Raw genomic sequence first — 18,607 nt, 5'->3', positions numbered from 1 at the left:
CACACACTGATCTTCTACACAGATCACAGGCATGTATTAACACGCCTGTGATCAGTGTCATTCGCCGACCGAGGAGGCAGGTAAGGGCCCTCCCGGTGTCCTGCAAGCTGTTCGGGACGCCGCGACTGAGCAGCCGGGTCACTTTCACTTTAGAAGCGGCGGTCAGCTTTGACCGCCGCTTCTAAAGGGTTAATACCACACATCGCCGGGATCGGCGATGTGTGGTATTAGCCGCGGGTTCCGGCCGTTGATGAGCACCGGGACCGACGCGATATGATGCGGGATCGCGGCGCGATCCCGCTTCATATCGCGGGAGCCGGCGCAGGACGTAAATATACGTCCTGCATCGTTAAGGGGTTAATTTGCACCTGCGGAAGGTTTTATATAGGTAGTACTACTCGTGCATTAAACACCCAGTTTCATGAACACGAATGGTCGGAGAGATTCGGAAAAGGCTCACCTAGCCTAATAGAGCACATCAATAATGAACACAACAGAGATTCTAGCACTTTTTAATTCCTGTGTATTACCGTATTTATCGGGGTATACCGCGCACCGGCCTATAACACGCACCCTCATTTTACCAAGGATATTTGGGTAAAAAAAGTTTTTTACCCAAATATCCTTGGTAAAATGAGGGTGCATGTGTCTGCATGTGTATACCCCGATACACCCCCAGGAAAGGCAGGGGGAGAGAGGCCGTCCCTGCCCGCTTCTCTGCCCCTGCCTTTCCTGTGGTCTAGAGCCCTGCTGCCGCCGCTTCTCTCCCCCTGGCTATCGGTGCCGCTGCCCGTTCTCTCCCCCTGACTATCAGTGCCGATAGCCAGGGGGAGAGAAGCGGTGCCAGCAATGGGGCAGCGGCGCCGATAGCCAGGAGGAGAGAAGGGGCAGCGTTACACATTGCCGGCGCCGCTGCCCCATTGCCTCCCCCATCCCCGGTTGTATAATTACCTGTTGCCGGGGTCAGGTCCACGCTGCTTCAGGCCTCCGGTGTGCATCCCCTGCGTCGTTGCTATGCGCCGCGCCATGCATAGCAACGACGCAGGGGACGCACACCGGAGGCCTGAAGCAGCGCGGACCCAACCCCGGCAACAGGTAATTATACAACCGGGGATGGGTGCCGCTGCCCCTTTTCTCCCCCTGGCTATCGGCACCGCTGCCCCATTGCCGGCGCCGCTTCTCTCCCCCTGGCTATCGGCGCCGGCACCGATAGCCAGGGAGAGAGAACGGGCAGCAGCACCGATAGCCAGGGGGAGAGAAGGGCTGGCAGCAGGGCTCTAGACCCCAGGACAGGCAGGGGCAGAGAAGCGGGCTGCGCTGGCAGTCTCTGCATCTGCAAAGCCGCTGCAGTTCATTGATTTAAAGCGCCCGCTTTAAATCATTGAACTCCAGCGGCTTATCGGCGTATAACACGCAGATAGACTTTAGGCTAAAAATTTTAGCCTAAAAAGTGCGTGTTATACGCCGATAAATAGTTAACTTGCTGTGCAGGCAAAGATAATATAAAAGCTCTAAGAGAAATAGAGGCCCGATGGATACTAAAGACAGGAACTCAGGAGCTTGCTGGTCTAAATGATCTGATTGACTTGGGTATATTCCTATGAACACTGCTTTTTGTGGTTTTAACTGTGTATTTTTGTATATTTCAATTTTTTTAACCGCCATGCTATCCCCGCCCATTTGTTTTCCTCATCCAGGTACTAAGATATTTAAGGGATGTAAAAGCAAAGGAAGGGGAGGATCTGTTGAAGCTCAATCCAAGCGAAAACAATTGTCACCTGTAAGCGCACACTAGCGTCCCCACCTTGCTAGGTGAATATTTTTAACCTGATCTTTTTGTTACAATAAAGAGACTGGTGAGTGCCATTCCCCATTTCTTCATATGTATGTCTAGGTATAAAAAGATCACTAGAAAGCATCCTGTACCGTTCATTAATAATTTGTACATTGTGATTAAATAGCCCCCAAGACGTCTTCTCTCAACACTAAATAACCCCAAGCTTGATAACCTGTCTTGGTAATCTAATCCTCCCGTATGGTTAATTATTTTAGTAGCCCTCCTCTGCACCCTCTTTAGTTTAGCCATGTCCTAATATACATATGCCCAAAATTGGGTACAATATTCCATGTGTGGCCTGACTACATCATGAGCCCCAAAACTCCTATCCCATCCCAGACAGATGTGGTCAGCGTTGAAACACTCTCCTGAGAGAGGAAGATCTTCATGTTCATTAAATCCAAAATTTAACAGATGATGATTTCCTGGATTTAGGAAGAGCAATGCTGGGGGAAAGCAGGCAAACTCAATAGAATATCCTTTTGACATGACAAACACCCAGGCGACAGAAGTCGTCTTTTCCCAAACTGTAGAATCCTGCCCCCACTGGCACATTGTAGCCGGAGCCATAAGTTGTGATCCTTTGGCCCCGGAAACTGGTGGACCTCAGAGCCAAGATGGCAATACAAACCAGGCTGTCCTAACCACCAGTCAATCCCCAGCCAGCAGACTGGGAGACATGGGGAGCTGAGAAGGCATGGTAAACCCCTTACCCTAAGCAATAAAGAAAAAAAATGCTTCACTACTCCTGTGGGAGAAGAGAATAGTGCAACTTGACTTCTGCCTACATAAGAAACAAAAACAGTGTTTGAGGAAGTCTTTCTGCTTCTAATAGTAGTCTAATTGATAAAACATTCAGTTAACTTGTTTCTTCTGCCTAGGAGGATAAGATGAAGTTAAACCTATTATTTCTATGCTGCCAAAAAGGACAAAATAGAAATGCAAAATTACGAAAAATTTAAGACGTAAATATGAAACTACTTGCAACCCAGTCTTCCCCATAACACATCAGCTGTTTATTATATTTCCACTCAGCTGTCTCAGAAAATGGTACCCTAAATGCTGTGAACATATATGACTGATCTTCCCTGTAGCAATGTAGTCATGAATCAGTTTGGTTTCTAGTAGAAATAAGTACCACCTTTAAAGTGTAAATGAACTAAGTATTACAATTTTCAGCCCTACATGTTACTGCATACAGATATTGCTATTATGGTGCAACAACCATACCTAAGTAATTTAAGTTGGTCCTAGAATACTGCAATATTAAATACATTTGGATCAAGTAGAGTTCATAGATGCTGCAAGGCACAACTGCTTGGATGCTCTACCCTAATGGAATTAGTGTTTGACCATTCCATGTAGCCTCTAGAGGTACTGATAAATATGCTGTAAATATATTCTAGTGCAGACCTTTCCAAAATCAGAGGTGTATCTCAGACAAAAAGTATATAAACTGTTGTGCTCTCAGGCTACTTTCAAATTTTTGTCAGTATTTGACCTTATTGATAACCAAAACCAAAAAAAAATTAAATAAAAAAACACAGAAAAAATACAAAGGAATGATTTGCACCTTTTCATGCTTAGGACCCATTTTCAGTTTTGGATTATAAATACTGCCATGTGAATTTATCTATGGGCATAAAACCTAACTAATTATTTACTGGTGCAAAATTAGCAAATGTTACTTTCACAATGTCTGACCAAAGCATGTGCTTGTGACAAAACCCATGGATAGATAAAGGCTCTGTTCTGCTTCCTTCTTATCATAATATGTACACTAACTTTGGGAACCATGAAATAATTTCTGATTACAAAACACTACATACACTCTTTATTCCCTTTATTGCTTTATACATCTATGACTACATTCATAGTTTACATTTATACCTTGGGTTAAGAGCTACCCACAGAGCACTTTTTGATTTCAACATGTTCTATTGTAGACTGGATAGCTAGAGGCTGGATGTGATAGCAAGAAATCAGTTAAGGAGGAATAAGTAAAAGGGAAATGAGAGATGAAAAGAAGAAGACAAGATATGCTTAAAAAGTATGTGCTGGAAAGATGTTTATTTCACGGATTTCTGTCCAGTTGAAGAGGATGGCCTCCAACGCCTGTGGCCAACATCAGGCTTTACATTGCGACACGATGTAAATCAAGGATATATGTCCAGTACAAAAAGGAATCACATCGCTCGTCAATGCTTACTTTAAAGTGTAACCGAGCACTTTAAACTGGTCAATTATATTTACCACGTGGAATTAAATGTCATGTTAATACACACATTAACCTCTCCGCTGCTGGACATGCAAGCAGAGGAAGGGTTAAGAAATCATTGCATTTCCCCATAGGAAACTAGGCTGATAATCAAAAATGGAAGATCAAAGTTTATTTTTTGTGTTTTTTTGTTTTGTTTTTACTACCTGCATACAAAAACATATTGCACATCAAACAACCAAAACAAAAATAAAAATACCATACTAAGGACTAACATATGCAGTTTTTATACAGGAGAAACATTCTGGAAATTGATCTTTTCAGTAGTTAGGATTATGCCTTTGTGGACATGACTACTTTCGGTTTAGTGTTTATAGCAATGTTTGATTTTAAATACTGTACAGTTTAATAAATAAACCAAACAAAGCTCCAATGAAGAACAGTCACTGCCAATAGCTGCAGATGAATATTTGTGTTCCAGTGGTCTGCAGTTTTTTTTCTTCCATACAACTTTATTTTTTTAATAAAAAAAAAAAAAAAAAAAAAAAACACGTATTAAAACGACCAGTTTCCAGACCTAACCAATGGAGAAGTTACAGTTCAGTGCAAAATACTTTTAGACTGCATTTTCTAGTTTTCCTCAGGTGAAGAAGTGGTTGCATATTATTAAAAATGTAACAAAAGCAGCTAATGCTTTCAGAACAAATATTATGCAGCATCCCCCCATTCAATGCCATATTTGAAACAAAACATTTCCTATAGCCAGCACTTTTTCTTTTTTTTTTTCTTTAATGTTTCGTATACTATCTCAAGGCACATCTGATGATGTATTTAGAACACAGTAGGTATCAACTTATGTTTAACATGTTTATCAGGATCCCTCCCCTTTCTTTATTCCAAATGGAGGAACTGAAAGTGTGGTGTAAAGACTGGCGATCCTTAATCTATCTTTGGCAAGCTTGTACAAGCACTATTGTAAAATGTAATGTAAAGGAACTGTAAACTAGGACACTCCATTTAGGACACCCCATTCAGTATGGCTTCTTGTTTGCTCCCATCTTGACAGCTTGCAGCGTTCCTTTCAGGGGTTGTTGTCAGTGACTTTGAAGAACTGTCACCATTGGACCCCCGTGGTCCATTTGTGACCTTTTCCGAAGGTCCATGTTCTTCAATCACATCCTTTACCTGTAGGTAAGAAGTTTAGTAATCGGTAAGAAATTATTATACCTTACAACTGCCATTTACAATTAAGATGCTGTTTTTGACAATTATTGACCAATACATGTTAACAGACAACACTTGGGGAGGGCATACCTTTTGTGCCAAGAATCAAGCCCAAGCTAGAAAGTACACGTTTTAAGAATCCCTGCAGTCACTAGAGTAGTTTATCATATTCCTCTCTTGTACAAGCTTTTTGATAATGGCTCTATGCTGAAGATTCGCATCTAACATTCACCCCTTTTCACTAAGTGGTTTACAATTTGCATTAAAGGGGTACTCCGGTGGAAAACTTTTTTTTTTTTTTTTTTTTTTTAAGCCAACTGGTGCCAGAAAGTTAAACAGATTTGTAATTTACTTCTATTAAAAAATATTAATCTTTTCTTTTTGGAACACAGAGCTCTCTGCTGACCTCGCGAGCACAGTGCTCTCTGCTGACATCTGTCCATTTTAAGAACTGTCCAGAGTAGGAAAAAATCCCCATAGCAAACATATGCTGCTCTGGTCAGTTCCTAAAATGGACAGAGATGTCAGCAGCAAGCACTTTGCTTGTGATTCAGTAGAGAGCCCTGTGTTCCAAAAAGAAAAAAGGAGATTTTTTTACACGTACCGTAAAATATTTTTCTCAGAAGCTCCATTGGGGGGACACAGTAACCGTGGGTATATCTTGCTGCCACTAGGAGGCTGACACTAGGCATACAAAAAAAAAAAAAAAGAAGTCGGCCCCTCCCAGCAGGGTATACCCCACCTCCTGTCTTAGAGACACTCAGTTGTAGTCCCAAAGCAATAGGAGGAACCGAAAAATACAGAGTCCAGAGGGCGCCCTGTCAAAAACAACGAAACAACCAACTGACAGGCGACAACTAACACAGGGTGGGAGCTGTGTCCCCCAATGGAGCTTCTGAGAAAAAGATTTTACGGTAAGTGTAAAAAATCTCCTTTTCTCATTCAACTTCATTGGGGGACAAAGGAACCGTGGGACATACCAAAGCAGTCCCCGGGGGTGGGAAAACTATGTAACCCAGAATCAAGCGGACGGCCGAACCACCGCAGCCTGAAAAACCTTACGCCCGAAAGAGGAGTCAGCGGATGCAGAAGTGTGCACTTGGTTAAACTTGGTGAATGTGTGCACTGAAGACCAAGTCGCCGCCTTACACACCTGTAGGGCCGAAGCCCTGTTAAAGACCGCCCAAGAGGCCCACACAGAGCGAGTGCAGTGAGCCATAACCTGGAAGGGAGGACCCTTCCCCTTGGAACGGTATGCTTCAGAAATGGCGGACCGGATCCATCTGGAGATGGTAGCCTTAGAAGCCGGCAGACCCTTGCGTTGGCCCTCCGGAAGGACAAACAGCGACTCTGACCGTCGTAAAGTAGAAGAAGTGGCCTTGAGGTAGACTCGCAAGGCTCGCACCACATCCAGATTGTGGAGAGAACGCTCCTTAGGATGAGATGGAGCAGGGCAGAAGGAAGGGAGAACGATATCTTCGTTCAGATGAAAAGACGAAACCACCTTCGGTTGAAAAGAAGAAACCGGCCGAAGTACTGCCTTGTCCTGATGGAGAATCAGGAAGGGAGGTTGACAAGAAAGAGCTGCCAATTCCGACCCCCGACGGATCGAGGTCACAGCAACCAAAAAGGCGACCTTCCAGGAAAGGAACTGAAGAGAAATATCCCGGATAGGTTCGAACGGGGAAGATTGCAGGGCACTGAGGACCAGGTTCAAGTCCCAAGGGGGAGTAGGAGACCTGACGGGAGGAATCTCGTGAGCCACTCCTTGAAGGAAGGTGTGAACCGAGGAATCAGAAGCCAGATTCTGCTGAAAAAGAACAGCGAGCACCGACACTTGACCCTTGAGAGAGCTAAGGGCCAGGCACGTCTCAAGACCCGACTGTAAAAACGCCAGAAGGTTTGGTAGAGAGAAACGAACCGGTGAAAGAGCGCGGGCCTCACACCACCGAAAATAAGCCCGCCAAGTCCTATGGTAGATCCTAGCCGAGGACGGCTTACGCGCCTTGAGCATAGTGCGAACGACCCTAGATGAAAAACCGCGAGCCTTAAATACCGCGGTTTCAACCGCCACGCCGTCAAACGCAGCGGCTGTGAATTGGGGTGGCAAAGAGGACCCTGAGACAGAAGATCGAGGCGATCTGGCAGTCTGAATGGAACGTCCGCCACGAGTCGAACCACGTCGGCGTACCAAGATCAGCGAGGCCAATCAGGAGCCACTAGGATGGCCGGTATGCTTTCCGCCTTGAGTTTCCTGAGCACTCGTGGAAGGAGGGGAAATTGGCGGAAACAGGTACGGAAGAGTGAACAGAGACCAAGTAATGACGAGGCTCGCATCCGTCGTAAGAACCAGCCAGTTCAATGGGAGAGTGGAGCCATCAAAGAAGAGACTGGCGAGCCGAGGTGGGCAGGCGGATCTGATGGTCCAAGGACAGAGGGGATCCGTCCCACAGAGACAGAATAGCCCACTGAAGCGGACGGCAACGGAACTGTGCAAACGGAACCACCGTGATGACCGCCACTATCCTGTCCAGTACTGCCATGCATGTCCGAATGGACACTGGATAAGGACGTCTCAAGAGACGAACACCTGACAACAGGGCACTCCGTTTGTCCGGAGGGAGGAAGATTCGGGTGCTCTCGGTGTCGAACCGGAGGCCCAGAAAGACTAGAGATCGGGAGGGAGAAAGGTTTGATTTCTCCTTGTTGATCAGCCACCCGAAGCTAGTTAGGGTCAGCAGAGTGATGTGGAGACTCTCCTCGTTCTGGATTCGGGACGGGGCCTTGATAAGCAAGTCGTCCAGGTAAGGAAGGCAGACACCCCGGGACCCGAGCATGGCCATGACAGCCGCCAGGACCTTGGCAAAAACCCGGGGGGCTGTAGCCAGGCCGAAGGGCAGAGCCACAAATTGAAAGTGACCCTGCGGAACAGCAAAACGTAGAAAACATTGGAGGAAAAATCGGAATGTGAAGATACGCATCCCGAATGTCCACTGAAGACAGGAATTCACCCTGATCCATGGACGCCACGATCGTCCGCAGGGACTCTATACAGAAGTGGCGAAGGCGAAGATGCCGATTGAGAAGCTTTAGGTCCAAATTCGGACGGACTGAATCCTCCTTTTTGGGCACCACAAAGAGGTTTGAGTAGAAACCCCTGAAACGGTCTTGGGGCGGGACGGGCACGATAACACCCTGCTGCAGCAGAGTGCGGATGGTAGAATGAAAACCTTTTGCCAGAGTAGGTGAACGAGGAGGCCGGGATCGAAAAAAACGATTCGGTAACCGTCGGAGATGACTTCCCGAACCCAAGATTCCTGGACTTGTGACAACCAGACGTCCCCAAAAAGAAGTAAACGACCGCACACCCGGGGGTGCCCCTTCAGGTCGAGTCGGGTTTACAGGTTCCTGATTTAGCGGGAAATCGGCTGGAGGGATTATCCTGCTTCCAGGAGGAGCGAAGTTCGAAGGACGGACCCTGCCTACCTTGCGAGGGGCTCAATTTTTCCTGGCGTCCCAAGGGGCAAAAGGACCGAAAAGAGGTTGACCTACGAAAAACCCCATGAGCCGCAGTGTTGCGAGCCTTGTTCTGGGGATGCAAAGAACTTTTACCTCCTGTAGCCTCAGAGATGATGTAATCTAGTCGCTTTCCAAAAAGGCGACCGCCAGTAAAGGCCATAGCCGTCAGAGATTTCTTGGAAGGCGAATCAGCGTTCCAAGCTTTGAGCCACATAGAACGCCGAATGGCGACCAGGTTGTCTCCAGAAGCACATCAAACTCCTTATGAGACTGGAAGTACTTAGGAGAGCAAGGAGTGCGGGCAAAGGAGACCTTAGGAGCAGGGTCCAGGGTCCTGTAGACAGAAAGTGTCCCTGACTGCAGACACTAGGCCATCCACCAAGTCAGACATGGAGGACAGTTCTTCAGAATCCGAATGAGGTTCTGCCAGTTCACCCGGGGATTGGGAACGGGTAGTGGAGGCTCCTGATCTGGGTGACCGGGATCTAGACTGGCGGTTCGGGGAACGGCCCCTAGGAGAGCGGTCGCGTGACCGGGAACACCGCCTAGTAGCGGGAGATCTGGAGCGCGTGCGGCACCTATGACCAGGAGAGGAGTCAGGATACAAGACCCATGGGCGTCTGTGGGAGCGCCTGCGGTCCGAAGAGGCTGAACTCGCTTCCCGAGAAGGACGCAGGGAAGACTGCTTTAAGGCTGTAGCCACATCCTTAGAAGCCTGCGTCAGGTCTGAAATAGTCTGGGAGAGGGAAGCCACCCAAACCGGTGTCTGTTCAGGAGCCACGGACCCGAAGGAGCGTCTTGGGTGGGGGTAGTAGGGCGTGAGGAAGAGCAGGCAGAACAAGTAGGTACAGCTGAAGCCCCCGAAAATTTAACCCTACACACTGTGCAAGCATAGTAAGTGACCAAAGCAGGGGCCGCCTGTTTGAGGGAAGGTTCTAAGCTGGGGGCAGACATTGCCAAGTACAGCCAATTAGTGACACAAGAATTGGAATGAGCTCACCCAGGTTCCTGGACGTCCCCACACCCACGGATATAGGACAGCCGGCTGGAATGGAGCCCACAAGAGCAGCATGCAGCAGCGTGTGAAGGAGTGAGGTAGGCTCCGGTCACGTGACCCGAAGGAGGAGCTACCATTCGCACGCTTGCACGGGAGAGGCGGAGACAGCTTGTATCCTGATAGGCTGAATCAGCCCTCCCTGTGCCGGCGCCAAGGGTTGGCGCTCAGAGAGCGCGAAGAAGGGGGCAGAGCTACACTCGGCCGGGACCAGGCTGAAGCCGCGGAGTAAAGTGTCGGCCTGGTACCCGGCCGAGACGGACGCGCAGAAGTCGGTAGCCGTCACCCTCTGCTGGTACGGCTGCCTGAGCAGAGGATTGTCCGCGGCGCTGGAACCCAGCAGGGACCAGTGCAGATGCTGACAAGCAGCGGCCTGGTCCCGGTCATCATGCGCCGGAGAAGCCCGCCTTGGAGACCGCCCGCGGGGCGGAGCTAACTCCGGCCGGGACCAGGCCGGAGCTGCGGGCTAAATTAGTGGCCCGATCCCGCGCGCCGCCCTGACATGGAAGAACCAGCAGCCGCCGCCACTGCAGGAGCGGCAGCCGGAGACTGTATGGCACACACTGTCTGGGGGGTCTGCAGCTGACTCACTATGTGTGAGGAGCTGTAACCCCCAGACAAAAACACACTGTGATCAAAGTCACCACTGTCCCTACCCCACTTATAAAGACTGCCCCCCCCCTTTGGTAAGCCCTATACAGAAGAGGGAGAGGGGATTAGGGGCGTAAGGAACTTACCTGAACATGGAGGTATACTTACCTCCAGAAGGTCTGTCCCCAGAAGTATTCACCAGACTACGCCTGCTGCATCATGCCAGGCTTCTTGAAGCGGGGCGAGCAGAGGCAAAAGGTGACCCGGATCAAAGGTACAAGCTGGTGCTGGCCGGTGGCGAGGAAGGGTTAACGGACCATACACTATGGTACCGTGCCCTTCAGTCGCATGTGGGGAAACAGGCAGCGCCATGCTCCTGTCGCCCCTACCTAGAAAAATAAAAAAGAAGAAGTCTAAACACTAACACTAAAAAATAATAAAGACCAGACCTGGAGCAATCCAGATCAGTGTTGCCTCCTATGACACTAAGCTAAAACTGAGTGTCTCTAAGACAGGAGGTGGGGTATACCCTGCTGGGAGGGGCTGACTTCTTTTTTGTATGCCTAGTGTCAGCCTCCTAGTGGCAGCAAGATATACCCACGGTTCCTGTGTCCCCCAATGGAGCTGAATGAGAAATACATTTCTTCTGTAGTATTCAGCAGCTAATAAGAACTGGAAGGATTAAGATTTTTTTATAGAATTAATTTACAAATCTGTTTAACTTTCTGGCACCAGTTGATTAATTAAAAAAACTAAAATAAAAAAATAGGATAGGGGATAAGATGTCAGACCAGGATCCCGCTGCGGCACCCACCTATAGCTGCTTCCGGAACCGCAGGAGTTCCTCCCGTTAAGTCCATCCCGACCACGGGGGCTGAAGATCGTGATGTCAAGACTCCTCCCCCGTGTGACATCACACCCCGCCCCCTCAATGCAAGTCTATAGGAAGTGGCGTGACAGCTGTGAAGCTGCTACAGGTGGGTGCCGCAGTGGCACCCCGGCGATCTGACATCTTTTCCCCTATCCTTTGGATAGGGGATAAGATGTCTAGGGGCGGAGTACCCCTTTAACACAGATTTGCAAGCATTGTAAATGAAGTAAAAGTGGAGTGCTACAATCACCAGACGTAGCATAGCATTAAGATCTCTACTGTGACAACACATTTTTGGAGTTTACCCTTTAAAAATTATTCAAATGAAAACATGAACAGTTTAGCTTTAGAATAGACATTACTGGTTTTACCAAATCACAGCTTACCTTTTCTTTCTTGCCTTTAGCCAGTGCTTCTTTAGGGAGGCTTCTCTGTCTGCTCTGAGACTCTGCCCTTGAGATATAGTCTGCTACTGTGACTGGAAGGGGAAAGCATTACATATAACAGATCAGAAATGTAAAAAATGGGGAATTTAGCAAGCATTGTATGCCAGAAAATGGCATACAAAGCTCAGCGAAGTTTTGTACAAGGGGTGAGGTCCCTTGCGGCTCAAAACACATACCAGAAATAGGTTGTAAATTGCTGTGCTAGCTCATTTATGTTTGGGGTGCATTTTACTGCAGCATATTTCATGTTAAGAAACCAATGTAGAAAGTAAATTTGCCCCTTAGGGTAGGTTCACAAGTAACTAATCCGCTGTGGGGTTCCAGCAGCGGAAAATCCACAGCAGATTTGATACCATTGACTTTAATAAGTCAGTAGAAAATCCACAATAGTGGCAAACTTGCAGATTTCCCATAGACCCACTGAAGTCAATGGTGTTAAAAGCAACAGCGGATTAGTTAAAGGGGTTATCCACCGTAAGGTGATTTAAGTATGTACCTACCAGACAGTAATGGACATGCTTAGGAAGGATCTGCGCTTGTCTTGGGACTGAGCGGCTGAGTTGCAATCTTAACAAGGCTGTGGCTATCTTTTTGTGAACTGGGTATTTCTTGTTGGAGTTGTTCTATCATACTATACATACCATAGTTCCTTGTTTGTAAGTATGAGGTCACTTTCATCCCTCCCACACATCAGCCACCCCACCCATTGAAACACAAATGAGTTGCATTCCATTCGAAAGACCAGGGATTTCTAACCAGGGTGCCTCCAGCTGTTGCAAAATGATTTCTCTCCCACCCAGTGGTTGCTCCACCCATTGCAGCAGGACAGGCTCACTTTGCACACCTAACTAATGATGTCGCATCTCTGCCGCACTACAACCTGGGAAAACCCGAGACCTGAGAAATTTTGTATGGTCTTAAAAATAAATATTGGGGCTAAAATCAGTTGTGAGACCACAGTTACACACACACAGGTACAGAGACAATATTATGAACTACACTAACTTTACAGCCCTATAGCATAGAAAAATAAAAAGAAATCCTGGAATACCCTTTAAGTGTGAACCTACCCTTAATGTGTAAAGTTGTCTATTTTCTAAGGTGTTGTCCGAACACAAAAGGAGATTTTTTAACACTTACCGTAAAATCTCTCTCGAAGGATCCATTGGGGGACACAGACCGTGGGTGTATGCTGTTATCTCTAGGAGGTATGACACTATGGCAACAAAGAAGTCGGCTCCTCCCAGCAGGATATACCCGCCTCCAGGCCCTGAGGTAATCAGTTTTAGTACCAGAGCAATAGGAGAGGACCGACAGGTCAAGGAAAAAAAACACGAACTGTCCGAGAACCAGAAGAAAAGAACACACCCTCGGACAGAGAACCAAAGAGAAACCCAAAAGGGCGGGAGCTGTGTCTCCCAATGGATCCTTGGAGAAAGATTTTACGGCAAGTGTTAAAAAATCTCCTTTTCTCTATCGGCTCCATTGGGGGACACAGACCGTGGGACGTACCAAAGCTGTCCCTTGGGTGGGCAGATAAACAGTCAGGCAGACGGCCGTTCCACTGCCGCCTGCAGCAGTCTACGGCCCAGACTAGCATCAGCCGATGCAAAGGTATGAACCGGTAGAACCTCGAGAAAGTGTGCAAAGACGACCAAGTAGCCGCCTTGCAAATCTGCGAGGCCGAGGCTTTGTTCTGGAGAGCCCAGGATGCCCCAACAGAAACGGGTAGAATGAGCCACAACCCTGAAGGGAGGAATCTTCCCCCTACAGCGATAGACTTCCGAAATGGCAGACCGGATGCACCGAGAAGTGGTAGCCTTAGAAGCAGGTTGTCCCTTACTACGACCTTCCGTAAGGCCGAAAAAGGAATCGAACTGACGAAACGAAGAAGAGAGAGAGGTAATACCTAACAGCTCAAACCACATCCAGTTTGTGGAGTAAATGCTCCCTAGAATAAGAAGGAGCTGGATAAAAGGACCAAAGAACAATGTTCTCATTGAGATAAAAGGCCGAAACAACCTTAGGCAAAAAGGAAGGATCTGGCCGGAAGACAACCTTGTCCTGGTGAAGCACCACAAACCGAGAACGGCAGGAGAGAGCTGCCAATTCAGACACTCTCCGAATGGAGGAGATAACAACAAGAAAACGCCACTTTCCAAGAAAGGAGGTGCAAGGACACCTCCCCAAGGGGTTCAAAAGGTTAACCCCAGAACCAGATTCAAGTCCTAAGGGGGAGAAGGTGACCGATAAGGAGGGGCAGCATGCGCCACTCCTTGAAGGAAGGTCCGGACATGAGAATTAGAAGCCAGAGGACGCTGGAAAAAGAGCCGAAATCTGACCCTTAAGGGAACTGAGAGACAACCCCAGTTCCAATCCCGACTGCAAGAAAGAGAGAAGACGGGAAACCGAAAAGGTAACAGGACACAAGACCCGAGCTTCACACCAACTAAAATAAGACCGCCAGGTACAGCGGTAAATGTTTGCCGAGGAGGACTTATGAGCCTTGAGCATGATGCTAATGACTTGGGAAGAGAAACCGCGGTCTCGACTGCCACGACATCAAAGCAGAGACGATAATAGGGGTGGCACAAGTGACCTGAGATAGGAGGTCTGGACGATAAGGAAGGCGCAACGTTAAGTCATCCAGGAGCCTGACCACGACGACGTAACACGCCCGCCGGGCCCAGGCTGGGCCACTAGAATGGCAGAAACGTCCCACTGAGAGTTTCCTCAAGACCCCGAAAAGAGAAGAAAGGGAGGAAACAAATAAGGTAGGGCAAAGCCCGACCACCAAATATACAAGGTAGGGCAAGGCTCGACCAAGAGAGAGGAACGCTTCGGTTGTGGCGGGACAAGAAGAGGTCCACGCCTGGAGCGCCCCAGGGGTTGCAGATCAAAGCAAACACCCCTGGATGTAGGGACCAGTGCCTTGGACGACTGAGGACCGGCTGAGAAGATCACATCCCAGGGACGGCCAGACTGAAGATAACTGAGATGGCTGGAAACCTGAGTTACGCCCAGGAGGGAAATTCCCAAGTGAAGAAAGAATTACCCTAGGCTCCAAAATGTTGAAGGGGAAAAAGTTTCTTGGGGGGCCAAGACCCCAGACCGTACGGTCCCTAAAAAAAAACCTCCCCAGTCTGACAGACTGGCAGGGAAGGACAGGAAGGAACACCCCCGAAAAAAAATGAGGGGGAAAACGAAGCCACCATAGAAGGGACCAACAAGACTGACGAGAGAGGACAATCTTGCGGCCGAGAGACAATGGAGACCTGTCACACCAGAAGAAAATCACCAGTTGAAGAGGTCGGTGATGAAACTGGGCAAATGGCATGGCCTCCACGGCCGCCGCCAATCGACCCAGGACATCCATGCAATAGCGAATGGAAACTGGAGCAGGGAACTGAAGGCATCAGACTCTTGAAAAGAGTCGGCGGAGTCGAAAGCGAGCAGAGGCCGCATCGAACTGTAGCACCAGGAGAGCGGTTGGGCTTGTCCCAAATGACCATCCAACCGAAGTGAGACAAGGTCTGGAGGTTGAGACCAAGATTCTCCAGGATCTGGGTCCTGGCTGGAGCTCAGATCAGGAGGTAGTCCAAATAAGGAATCACGGAAACAACTGTTGTCCGTAAAAAAGGCTATCATAGGCGCCAGGACTTTGGTAAAGGTCCGCGGAGAAGTGGCCAGACCGAAATGGATAGCCACATTAGAAAATGACCGTCCAGAACTGCAGAGCGGAGGAACCGCTGATGACCGGGAAACAATGAGAAGTGGAGGCAGGCATCCTTTATGTTCAAAGTGGAAAGAAAACTCCCCTTGAACCATGGACGCCAGCACCGAACGGAGAGACTCTATTCGGGATGGGAACGCAAGACGCTGGCTGAGATACTCGAGAACCAAGACTGGGCAAACAGAAACGCCTTTCTTGGAGACCACAGAGAGGTTGGAATAAACCTCGAAAATGTTCTCCTGAAGCTGCATGTCCAGGCATCCCGGAGGGTAAGAGGCGACCAACCACCCGAGAGAGGTCGGCGGGTGGGGGCGACACATCAGGCAGAGGAAGGCCTATGGGTGCATGATGGGGCCACCAAACGGCCGTAACTGATAGCCGACCTTTGGGAGGAATGAGGACGGAAAGAGGAGCCCTCTTCCCATGAAGGCGCCTGGCTGGACCCTTTGTTAGTACCCTTTGATTGTACCAAAGGTCCACAGAACTGGAAGGAGAACTTACGACAGAAAGCGGTTCTGTGAGTCTTACCAGAGGTAATAAAGAACTCTTTTTCCGCCCGTCGCCTCACTTCATGAAGGTGGCGTCCGCATTCCAGGCTTAAAGCCACATGAAGGGAGCGTGGCTACCAGGTAGCTTGTGGTAAAGGCAGCACAGTGGCTGCACATGGAAGCAGAACACAGAAAAATCTCCGGCTGCAGAGCATCGGAGAGCTAGATTAAATAAATCCTCCGGAGGGATCTTGAAGACTACCCTGGCGGAGCTGGAAGACCGTACTAAAAGGACCTTTGACACCCAGGCAGAAGCAAAAGCAGGAAAAGGGCAGAGATTGCCATAATATCCACCTTCATGTCCGCTGGATTCTTGAAGGCAGCCGCATCAGCCAACGGCCGGGTAGGCGCCTTAGAGAGGTGGGAGACTGGCGGATACACAGTTGGAGAGGAGTTCAACCGAGCAATGAGGTCCTTGGCGAAGGAATACCGCGCTTGAACCTTCTTCGTTTCCTGAAACTTCTTGTCAGGGTGACCTCAGGCAGATACCCGCAGGGAGTAGGAGACTTCTGGAGCCACGTCTGAAGTTCCTGGGTCCTTTAGATGGAAGGTGTCTCTTATGGCCGCAACCACTGAGTACACCACATCAGGCACATCCGCGCAGTCCTCTGAGTCGGAGGCCGAATCAGAAACCTCATCCACAAGTTCTCCAGGTGAATGGAAACGAGGTGAGGCAGCCCTGGAAGAGGTCGGGCACGATGAAAGGAAACTTCTGGACCACGTCCGAAGTTCCTGGGTCCTTTAGCTGGAAGAGGTCTCTTATGGCCGCAACCACTGAGTACACCACATTAGGCACATCCATGTGGTCCTCTGAGTCGGAGGCCGAATCAGAAACCTCTTCCACAAGTTCTCCAGGTGAATGGGAACGTGTGAGGCGGCCCTGGAAGAGAGAGACTGACCTGGTACGCGGGTCTGGAGAGCCAGAGCGGCGACCCTGGGAGCATTCTCTAGAGGAGCGACGCTTGCTACAGGTAGGAGTAACGGGGCGATGCCTGCGAGGGGAGCGCCCGTGCCTGCCAGAAGACTCGGGGGATCAGTCAGATGACACACCCCTATGATGCTGCGAGAGTGTCAGAATACGGGGAGAGCGGGACCCTCCGGTGGGTCGGTGTAGGGAGGGCCTCTCCAAGGCAGTCACCACATAACGGGAGACTTGAGCCAAGTCGGATATAGACTGGGAGAGGGAGGGAACCCAGGCTGGAGTGGTGGTTGAACCCACCGGGTCGGGAAGAACAACCAGGGTAGAGTAGCAGGGGGGTCTGGGGGAGCAGTGGAGCAGGCGGAACAAGTGGAGCAGGCAGAACAAGTGGTTCAGCAGAACCAGACAGTTTAGAGTTACAGTATTGCCAGTGTAAAGGAGTGGCTAACACTCCAGTTAACTGTTTAGAGGGAGGCCGTTCTGGGCCTCTCTCACCCAAGACTGCGTTCCATTTCACTGTGTTGCTGATACAGTCTGCTTATCTTACTGTTTCACATGCCTTGAGATCCCCATAGACCACAATGGCCCTTTTAAAAAAAATTAAACCACAACACTAATACTCTGCCCCACCGCGGGACTCGAACCCGTGGTGGCCTGCAGGCTGTCAAGGAGAAATGTCGGCCAATAGCAAGTGAGGGGCGTGTTAGGAGCAGGGGGCACCGCTTATTGGCCCCCGCCACCATAATCACGCGCACAGCGCTGATTGGTGTACAGTTCGCGCCCAGAGAAGTTTCGGCGGCCCGATGCGCTTTAGCTCCACCCACCCAGGGCCGCCGAAGCTTCTCTGGGCGCGAACTGTACACCAATCAGCGCTGTGCGCGTGATTATTGTGGCGGGGGCCAATAAGCGGTGCCCCCTGCAGCATTAACAAGAAGTCTGTAATGGCGCCCGCTCCTTGCCCGAGCGCACATGCGAATGCATGTGTGCTCGCGGGGAACTGAGCGGACTAGACGCCGCCGGCAGCAGCCGCTGCCGAAAGTGAAAGTAAACCGGCGCTCAGAGCGCCCGCATAGAGAACGCTGCGGCTGTCAGCCGCTTCAAAGTAAAAAAACACACACACACACAGACGTTCCACACACACACAGTATATATGAATAAAGTGTGGAGGGTTGTGCCCCATCCAAACTGCCACTGCTCCCCCCAGTAATAAAGGACCCCCTGTCCAGGCCAGCCCCATTAGACCCATGAGAAAGGTGGGCCAAAAACTGAGGGTCTCCAGCTGTTGCAAATCTGCACCTAAGGAGAAAGGGAAATATACTCACCTCAGTCAGAAGAACTTACCTCATGAAGTCTTCCTATGAAGTCTTCAGCCAGCTTTTATCACCTGCATCATGCCGGGATACCATGTGCGAGCGAGGCGAGTAAGGAGATAGGGTGACCCGGACCCATGAGGTACAAACTGATTACCTCAGGGACTGGAGGTGGGTATATCCTGCTGGGAGGAGCCGACTTCTTTGTTGCCATAGTGTCATACCTCCTAGAGACAACAGCATACCCCCATGGTCTGTGTCCCCCAATGAAGCCGATAGAGAAAGTTTGTTACCCCATACAGAATTCTGAGACCTCCGTGACTCCCATAGAGAATGA

The 18,607-nt window shown here is 49.3% G+C and overlaps 1 protein-coding gene across 4 annotated transcripts in view; it reads right to left on the bottom strand.

The window, feature by feature from the left end:
• Positions 1-4,212: 4,212 nt before the first annotated feature.
• FXR1 (FMR1 autosomal homolog 1) overlaps positions 4,213-18,607 on the bottom strand; it is a 64,177-nt gene continuing 49,782 nt past the window's right edge. For all 4 annotated transcript variants that reach the window (XM_056565284.1, XM_056565283.1, XM_056565281.1 and 1 more), the window contains 2 exons: positions 11,701-11,792; positions 4,213-5,240 (listed from right to left, as the gene is read on the bottom strand). In XM_056565284.1, coding sequence (XP_056421259.1) covers positions 5,073-5,240; positions 11,701-11,792 — 260 coding nt within the window. In that variant the 3' untranslated portion in view covers positions 4,213-5,072. The remainder of the gene's footprint in view (positions 5,241-11,700; positions 11,793-18,607) is intronic.

Source organism: Hyla sarda, chromosome 3, assembly GCF_029499605.1.
Source record: "Hyla sarda isolate aHylSar1 chromosome 3, aHylSar1.hap1, whole genome shotgun sequence".
NCBI lineage: Eukaryota > Metazoa > Chordata > Amphibia > Anura > Hylidae > Hyla > Hyla sarda.
This window is presented reverse-complemented; position numbering and strand designations above follow the sequence as displayed.